Below are 9,906 nucleotides of genomic sequence, written 5' to 3'. Positions count from 1 at the left end.
GCTCTTTAGTTCACTCAGCAAGCGCATCTGATTCTCAAACACCTTTTTTCGAAGCCTATAAGAGGAAAAGTATATTTGTTATAAACACTTTTATTAGAGCTGCATACTGAATTACTGCTGGTGTGGTGCCATAACTGCCAAATATACTCGTCATGATTGAATGAGGAACTGTTGAAGTACAGTACAGGTTACGTCCATTACATTAGCAGTGCTCAGTGGACATGCTGCTTCAGGTCCAATAGATATCTTGCCACGATACGAATACCTGGAGTTGCCAGTACTCTCTGTACGGTACAGTAGCAGCTCCTTAACGAAACGTAACTGATTCGAAACATTGAAACATGTCACTACTGTACCACAAGCTCTGCACAGCCTACTTCACAAACGGTTACTTAGCACGGATCACGCTAAACAACAAACTGCTTAAGGAAGGAAAATGGTACTGTCTTTTTTTTTTTTTTTGCCGCATCCACCATGTAGAAAATAATGTTCAGAACAGTGTCACACATTACCTGTCACCTGTGGAGGGAAGCAAAGTATCATCCGTTTACAACGCACCTTCGTGCACCTATCACAGTAACTGGGACATTGAAAAGTTGTTGTGTTCAACGCATCTCACTAAACCCGTTTTGCTCAGGTGCTCTGCTCACGTTAGTACAGGTTATAACAGGCGAAGCCTGAGAGTAAGACACGGAAGACCGCTCCGTTAGACGTAGCGATGTACAAAGAAGACGTGCCCATTCGCTAACATAAGATTTGGACAAACGCTGAAAAAGCACTTCAAGGAGAAAGTAACTGCAAACTGCATTCCCGCCGGCGCCACAACTGTGCGAAATATACTGGTCATAATCGAATCGGAAACAAGTGTTCAAGTGCTTTTCCACTGCATGAGCAGTGCTCAGTGATGAGACTGCTTCACATCTGTAAGAGTACTCGCAACAATATGGATACGTGAAGTTAGTACGAGCTTAATTGTTATTGCACTAACTCAACTAAACTTAATTGATATAAAACATTGACAAATGTTTCAAACGATTTAAAGGAATCAGGGTAACATCTACATATGCACCACAATTTTGTATTTCCGCTTAAACGAGCTTTTCTTCCCCCTCCCGCCCATTTTGCCATTCGATGGCGTCGCTTTCCACTCTCCGTACGTCAAGGAACTAGATGAGTTACTACACAGAACTGAAGTCCAGCTTTAACACAGCTAAGACACTTCTTGGAAATGAAACTATAGCAAATAAAATGGGGATGACCAGACTCACCACATGTATTTGAAGTTACACTTAACAGAAACAACCACACAACCACGCCAACGTTCGCGCAACGAATGGATGGATTGTTGGTGCACCCCTGGTGGGCCTCTTTGAAACGAGGGTCCAGCAAAAAACAGCGAACGAAATACGAAATGTGCACATGGTGGCTTGCAGCATTGTCGAATATGTTCCGCGAACAGCGGTTACGTACATACGGCATACGGGTCATTCCGAAACTGGCTCACTGTGTTTGATGTTTGATGTTTTTTGACGCAATAACGTCAGGGCTCACTGTGTTTGGAAATTTTGTTATTTGTTGTTTAATTTTACGACCCTTCTCACAACAAAATTTATACATCCTGACTAAACAACAAATTCGTGACATACAACGCGGCAGCAAAGATACATTGAATGAACTAGTTGAAATATACGAATACCATGCGTATATGTTCTCTTCTCTTTTTTTCTTTTTCACTTTGGCATGCATGGTCGGGCATGCATGGTGGGCCGAGAATGGCCCTATTTGTTGTGCCGATCCTTCCATATAACGCTGGATAACTGTCGGGACTCGATGTCGGCCCGACGGCTTCTGCCAACCAAGTTTAAGAAAGACATTGGCGCAGCAATGGCCCAAATACCACTGGCCGACTACATCGGATGCCGACGAAAGACCTATCATTGGCCAGTTATCAGTGGTCGGCAAATGCCACTTGGGATGAATGCACTTCTGAAGCTGGTAAGCACGTCTCATGCTCTGTTACACTATTACACACATGTCATTTGCGCTCAATGCACTTATTTTGGAGGTGTTGCAGCAGATGATGCTGTTGCACAAAACGGCAGTCTGGTGCGTATTGTACATTCATACTGTGGAGAAGGAAGTCACAGTGTTCCAGCCTCAGAACATCAGTTCCCATCATCTTCGACTGCTTCGGGTGCCGGGTTCGGACTATCTAATTGTATCACCTGTTCTATGTCAACACAGAAGTCGGTAAATATGTAACAAATATCGTAGTTCCGACAGTTATCAGTAATCTTTAGTTGTGCATAGTTATTCCTATTATTTTGCACTTGTGTTTTTACTCAGAATTCCCATGATGTGGGGACAACAAAACAAAACACATGAGAATTGTGTTAATACTGTGATTTTATTATTACTGATTTCAGATCTTCATGCATGAAGAGAAGAAATGCGGAAGGCAGCCAAGAGCCATTTTACAAAAGGCACAGGAGCAAAAATATTGAAAGGTGGATGTTTAAAGTGCTAATATATTTGTAACTGATCGGGTGCTCTTACAGAGGAGAACATCAAAGGAGAAAGGTCCATAAAATCACAAGGTTCCGTCACGCGTGGGGCAACCTGCATTGATGATTTGTCTGCAACGTTCCAGACTGGTAAGGTTGTACGACATAAAAAGAAGTCTGCTCCGGGGCCCCCCACCATCTCGCTCATAATCTGAGCCGACAATTAAGGCATAACATTTATAACGTTTCAAAATTTCCAAACGTTCTCTCAGAAGTGGCATGCAGTTCAGAACTTGTATGACTACAACTTGACCGCGTGTAAGCCTGAGACAAAATTTCATGGCACTGGTGCTTTTCTTGATCGGGGCAGTCCCCTGCCAACTACTAGCAAGAGATCGAATAAGAAACGTGTGGCTATCTCTCAGTATGTGTGTCCGCTCTTGTTTGATGCTAGGATGTCACTCCAATGGAGAAATGTGACACCATGGTGTTCCGTAAACTTTAGCCCCAAGCTGTACATTGTACAAACCCAACAGCTAACAAACACTGCTCGGTAAGGTCAGAGTACCAATTTGAGATTGTGCGGCTGATTTCTTCCCAAAGGGCTTAAGAAAGTCATTTGGGTGACCTCCGGGATACGAAGATAAGTGCAGGGCATGAAAAAATGTATAGTTCAACTTTGAAGGCAGTAGTCAACATAAGTTTTGCCTCTAAGCAATGATTGCCCATTCAATGCAATATGAAACTCATAGGTTCACCACATGATCTAAACTTCCTTGGCCTGTTACAGCTGGTTTCCGTGCACATCATCTTCTTCAAGGTGCAAATTCTGCGTCATGCAAACAGAGCAGTGGTTACATGCACTATCAGTCATCAAGCATTTGTGAGGAGATTGTTAAAAGAATCAGTCAGACAGGTGCGTTTCAAAGGATTCCTTTCTTTTTTAGCTTTGAGATTTTTATTGTTATTCCATGACAGTGTACACTGCTTAGTCATAAGAGGATTGAGAGGGCAAGCCCTGTTGAACAGCCAATGCGAATGTCTACACAGTTTGAGGGGAACAGAAATACCAACAACACATGTCAAGTATAAGAAACAAATAGCTAAGATATTGCACAGCAGAGACATGCAAATAATCAAAAAGCAATTGCATGTCACCCTACGAATTAGCAAAAAGTCCTGTTTGTTCGCGTTTTTTAAGGACGCAAGATTATTGTTGGAACGAACGCGTAGAGCTGTGTTTCTCAAACTGACCCTTATGACCTCTCATGACCCCCCAAATGAGCCTGACTGGTCATGAGTCTTGGAGGGGTCATGGAGGGTCCAACCAGACATGCGATATGCCTTGCTTGCATAGCTTGATTTGCCTTGAGTCACGCAGACCAATGTATTGATTTGCTTGTATCAAGAAAGCAAATAAATCCTTCTCATTAAGATACATGATTAAATCAATCCTTGTTAAAAACATCAATAAGCATTTTTGGTAGCTCTCTCTATGGTTGATGTCTTTTAAATGCATTACAAAATAAATGTATCTGCGTCATTGAAAAAACGTGAATTTTCACAAGGTAAAGGTGGGGGGTCATGGTAGGTTTGGTGCTAGAAACACAGGCATAGTATGATGTCGTCCCAATTTTGACTACCCAAGGACGAAAAAGGAAGAATGGACCGAAATTAGTGTGGCAAGTAGGAAACCAGAATTAATTGTGCTGACGCCTGAGAGAAGGGTGTGGTATAATAGCGCATGGCTAACTGAAGTTGACTAGGAGGTGTGTAAAATAGCTGGTACATAATCTGAGCTCCTTGATACTTCACAAGTTGGTGTACATTGAGGATGCGGAAAAGGGGAAAAGCAAACGAGACAGACTCATCAGGATCTAAGAAAAGAATAATCTGCAGTGCCCGCTTCTGGGTCAGAAGGAGTTGAAGGTATATGTGAGGCCAAACGTGACACGTGAGTGGATAAGGGTGTAGCACACACCGTGATTTATCCAGACCCCCTCTACACCCCCAAATGTTCAGCGACACCCCCCTAACTTTTTCACCAGTGCACCCCCTACAGGGGTAAATTTTCTTGTTGTGCCCTAATTATTTTGTTCTTAGAAGGGCCCCGTTTTAACCGAAGTCTCGCCTCCTGAACAGCCGTTTCGTACTTGTTCAGATGCAAAACTACTGGTAGCAATTAGAAACAGAGTTCAAAACATCGCTTGGGGGTGGCAACTACACTATGTAGTACCACGCGCACATCGCCGAATTTCTTTAGTCGGAGGGCAAATCCAGGACCTCTTAAATCCACCCAGAGCCTTACCCACCACGAGATGTGGAGCCTTACCGACCCATGTAGTCTCCAGCATGTAGTTTTCTTAAGCAACTAGGCTACTTAAGCACAGATAAAACTCATACAGGTTGGGAATTTTATGAGAGAAACAACAACGGTGTTTCGAGTTTCAAAACCGATCTGCCTGGAAAGAAATTGATGCCACATTGTAAAGAATACAGACACAACGAGAACAGGACTTTATACAACATACCTGTCTTTAGCCCGCGAATTTGTTAGGCGACCTTTCAGAAAATGTGTTGGCTATCGGAGCCCTGGAATCAACGCCAAGTAAGTAGCTCTCTTGGAAAACACACCTGAAATTGCTCCAGTAGGGCAGATGTATGACTCTTCGAAGTGGTCTAGTATCGTAATCTAATGAGCGCTAATCACTATACACGAATACGAGAGAAGTGGGCAGGAGGAAGTGGTCTAGTATAGACGTTACCGTGCAAGTGATCCGTGCTTCGCATCCCAGACGCGAAAATAATACATATATATGTGGAAGTGTTCCAGTTATTTCTGAGATATATCGCACTGATGTCGAAACATGCAATTTCAAATATCCCATGCTTCTGGAATCTCTATAGAGTACAGCTTGAGGATTGGGATTTCCTGGTTAGACATATTATTTCAGTTGAGCTGATGTTACGGAAGATCTAGAAACCAACGCAAGCAATGTTCGTACAGAACCTGTTCTGGGGTATAATTATTCGCTAGGGCTTATCAGATGCGCGCCTTAGAATATGAGAAAGAACGGCTTTCTTTCTACGCCAGTTCTGTGTCAACCAAACTCTCCCAATTGCCCCGACGCTCTTTGCCATAGCCAAATACTTGTTCTGTATTGCGCTAAGTGTCGCGTTTGTAAGTTTTGACTACGTCTGGAGCCTTAACTCCCCTGAAGACGACTGCGGTCACCTGAAGTCACCCGAGTGTATCTGGAGTCACATGAAGACGTCGGGTGTCATGTGAAGTTACCTAAAGGCAACTGAGGATGTCAGGAGTCACCTGACTTCACTCGGAGTCACTTGGAGTGAGCTGGAGCTACTTGGAGTGAGCCGGAGTCACCGTGAAGACGTCTGGGGTCACCTTCGTGCGTCTGGAGTCACTTGGAGTCACCCGAAGTCACCTGAGGACGCCTAAAGTCACTTGAAGTCGCATGAGAATGTGTGAGCTCACCTGCAGTCATATGAGGTCACGCCAAGTCACCTGAAAACATCTGATGTCATATGATGATGTCGGCAGTAACTTCGTTACCTGAACACGTCATTAGTAACCTGAAGTCACTTGAAGGCGCCTGGAGTCACCTGAGGTCACATGAGGGCATCTCAAGTCTTGAAGTCACCTGAAGATATCTGAGGGCACCTGAAGACATCTGGAGTCACCTAAAGTCTCCTCAAGGCAGCTCTAGATGCCAGGAGTGAGCTAAAGGTACTCAAAGTAACTTTCTTCAAGTCAGCTGGAGTCACTTGATGTCGGCTGTTGTCACCGCAGCACGTCAGCGGTCAGCTGAAAGACGTCCGGAGTGAGCTAAGGCCACTTGAAGTCACCTGAAGACGTCTGGTGTCATCTGAAGTCGCCTGACGTCATCTGAAGCCATCTGAAGCTGTCTTTCTCCCAATTTCCTCCCATATTCTCCCAATAGCCTCAACGCTCATTGCCATAGCATAATATTCTTTCTATATTGCGCTGACTGTCGCTTTTGTAATTGTTCACTATGATGTTCTGATTTCAATATCTTCGAGTCAAAGTGTACCAGGATGATCTGGTGTACATGCCTATTGAATTTCTTGTATGATAATCGAATAATGCAACATCGACCTTCTTTGGAGATCGCGGATTCAAATCCTGCACCAGACGAATTTTTTGTTTAAATTAGTTTAAATTTTATTATTGTTATGTTGTAGCCATGCTCGCACCGTGGTGTCACCGTAAGATGCCTTTATTCACGTACGTGCCAAGTACGCACTGCCCCCGGGAACCTGGGGAGCCAGGTACATCAACTGTGGGGGCGCCACTTCTCAACAATTATACATCTACAAGTGGCACCACTTGTAATACATAACATGCCCTTTTTTTGGTAACACGGCAACCTTTCACAATTTTTCGAACGTTAATTCAAACAGTAATAGCAAACACCAGCTACCAACAACAGTGAGAAGGACAAGGTCAGTCTGCGAATAAGATTTCTGACAGTCAGTTAGAGTTGCCGACGCATATGCCACAGGGCGACCCTCCTGCAGGAGTGCAGGACCAAGACCATAAGAACTCGCATCTGTAGATAGTGTGATAGGCTTTGTCCTGTCAAAATATGCGAGAACGGGTGATTTCTTTAGCAAGTCCTTGATGCGAGTGAATTGCTTTGTTTTATTAGAGTCCCAACTCCACAGCACGTCGGATTTGCGAAGTTCCCGGAGCTCGCTCGTCTCGTGGGAAAGGTGTGGCACAAATTTGGCTAAATACGTCACCATCCCAAGGAACCGCTGCAGTTCTGTCTTTTCGTGGGAGGCTTGATAGCAGAAATTACTCGTACGTTATCCTCGTCAGGAGCGATGCCTTTATCTGTTAATGCGTGTCCGAAGTACTTCACTTGCTTCTAGGCTAGCTGAGTTTTCACCGGGTTCTATTTCAGATTGTTTTCTCTAGCAACAGTAAGGACTCTTCTAAGCTAATCTTTATGCTCGTCAGTATCTTTTGCAGCCAGCAAGATGTCGTCAAAATATGGCCGAATGTCATCGTGTCCTTTAAAAACGACATCCACGGCACGCTGAAATATCTCCGGGGCACTCGAAACACAAATGGAAGTCGGAGGAAACGATAACGGCCCCAGGGTGTAGTAAACGTGTACAAAAAAGAACTCCTGGTGTCCAGCGCAACGTGCCAGGAGGCGTGATTCGCGTCAAACAAGATTCGACAGCACTTCCTCTTCTGTCGGGATTTTATAATGCTCACGCTTAAGGGCTGCGTTCAACTTTCGCCGGTCCAGACAGATTCGAACCGACCCATTCTTTCTCGGCACCACTACAATAGGGTGTACCCAGTCAGTCAGCTCAGTTACATGGGCTATAATCCCGTCTTTCTCCATTGATTCAAGCTCGCTCTTTATACTTGCCACCAAAGCCAAAGGAATTTTTCGTGGAGAGCTGATACTTGGTGTGGCCCCGTCCTTCAACGATATACTGTACGTCCCCGGCAAACGTCCAACACCCCCAAACACATCAGGAAACTCTGCCAATATGGCTTCAAAGTCTTTGCAAGCTGTAATACTAGTACAGTCCTTGCTGGTCGTGGGGGTACACTGGATTTGCCCAACTCTCTTTACCAGATTTAGATTCGTGCATGCTTGCTTTCCGAGGATAGGACCTGCACTCATCCGAACCACAACAAATTCCAAGCGACACTGGTTGCCGTTAATAAGACAACCTAATCAGCACTTTCCCACTATTGGCAAAAGTTCTCCACTAAATCTTCGTACTTTCATGTTCGTGGGCTTAATTTTCGGCCTACTTAAGCAATGCTGGAGTAGTGTGTTCGGTATCACATTAACATCAGCACCTTTATCCAGCTTAAAATTAACAACATTACCGTCAATGCTAACGACTTGTATCCAGTCAGGCAAATATGAGTTCCACAAAGTGTCAACGGTTAGCTCACCCAAAAGCAGTTCGCTGTTCACCGTTGTCTCGTCGGCGGCGTAATCCAGATCAGCACCCTGACGAGGGTTTGACCCCGAATGTCCTGTCTTTCGGCACATCCGTGCTAAATGTCCAAATATTCCACACGAGAGACAATGTGTTCCATATGTAGGGCACTGTCGCGGTCGATGCACTAGTCCACAGCGTGAACAAGGTAGCGCCTGTGGGTTGCCGCTTTGCTGCTGGTTGAAGCGATGCTTTGAATTTTGATAGAATCGCTGCGTAGCAGCTGAAGGTTGTGGCGAACGTTGAGAGTCATTCCTCCGAAAAAGCGGGTGGCTTCGCCCATCGTCGATAACAGATTGTGTCCTTGTGGGTGATGGTCCTTGTTGTTGACGCAGCACGTCGACAGATGAAGGGATGTCGTTCTTTCTCGTATTTTCGATGTCCTGCAAGTGTCTTATTGATATTTCAGCCGCTCTGCAGAGCTGTATAATCGTTTCTAATGTGAGGTTGCTCTCCCGAAACAACCGTTCACGGAGAGCACCGTCTTGAATACCAATAATGATTTTGTCGCCAATAAGTCGACTCGCCTTATCCCCGAAGTCACACTTTTGCGCCTGAAGTTGAAGGTCCGTGACGTATTCATCAATGGTCTGTCCTTCGCGCTGTGTCATCGTATTAATGATGGCTGCAGCGTGGGTCACGTTCTTGCCAGTGGAATGAAGTTAATCAAACTTCCCTAGAATATACTCTACAGAGTCTTGAGCTTCATCTTTCTTTGAAGGCGTCGGTTCGGGCTCGAACGTTTAACAAATATTTCTTGCAGCAGGTCCAATGGAGTGAAGCAACAATGCACGCCTAACGTTATCTGTCTTGACTGAGAACTCGCACGCGGCTTCATAAATCCGATAAGAACGTTTCCATTCATCCCAGGCTTGGGCTGGATTCCCGTTAGGCGCGAAATGTTGCGGCGGTTGCACAAAAACGTTCGTCATGGTTGACGTTTGCACTTACGGCCTTGTCCAAGGTGGATTCGATGAAACTGACACTCCTGACACCATGTTATGTTGTAGCCACGCTCGCTCCGTGGTGCCACCGTAAGATTCAAGAGCTCACCGTCGTTGCCGAGGAGGGATCGGCCATCGCACGGTTTTTCTCTCTTTCTTGAGGTGGAAGAAGCAGCCGTACGCACGAGTACGCAGGCGTACGAGTCCCGCCGACGCAATCACAGCGTCCGCGGGTTGTGCTTACATCACTAGTGACTGGTCGAAGCGTGACAATCTTCGCCGTTCTCTACTTCGTAGTTGAGCCAAAATGTAATGATAGTAGCAGTGTGTGGTACTAATATATACGTGCAGTAGATGGACAATCGGCGAAATGTAAGAGATACGACAGAGTGTTATAGACTAGAGAAGCAAATCTCTGCCTCCGATCAATTGGTCCGACC

At 45.1% G+C, this 9,906-nt stretch overlaps 1 protein-coding gene across 1 annotated transcript; it reads right to left on the bottom strand.

Annotated features, from left to right (window-relative positions):
• Positions 1-7,720: 7,720 nt before the first annotated feature.
• LOC135395070 (uncharacterized) lies at positions 7,721-8,194 on the bottom strand. Its single transcript, XM_064626272.1, has one exon. The coding sequence runs from the start codon at positions 8,192-8,194 to the stop codon at positions 7,721-7,723; it is 474 nt and encodes a 157-aa protein (XP_064482342.1).
• Positions 8,195-9,906: the final 1,712 nt, after the last annotated feature.

Source organism: Ornithodoros turicata, chromosome 1 (genome assembly GCF_037126465.1).
Source record: "Ornithodoros turicata isolate Travis chromosome 1, ASM3712646v1, whole genome shotgun sequence".
In the NCBI taxonomy this organism is placed as follows: Eukaryota; Metazoa; Arthropoda; class Arachnida; order Ixodida; family Argasidae; genus Ornithodoros; species Ornithodoros turicata.
Note: the sequence above shows the minus strand (reverse complement) of the source record. Positions and strands in the feature narration are given on the sequence as shown.

What these genes read in the sequence shown, in the direction of transcription:
- LOC135395070 (XM_064626272.1), bottom strand. Translation starts at nt 8,194, where the DNA reads ATGAGTGCAGGTCCTATCCTCGGAAAGCAAGCATGCACGAATCTAAAT.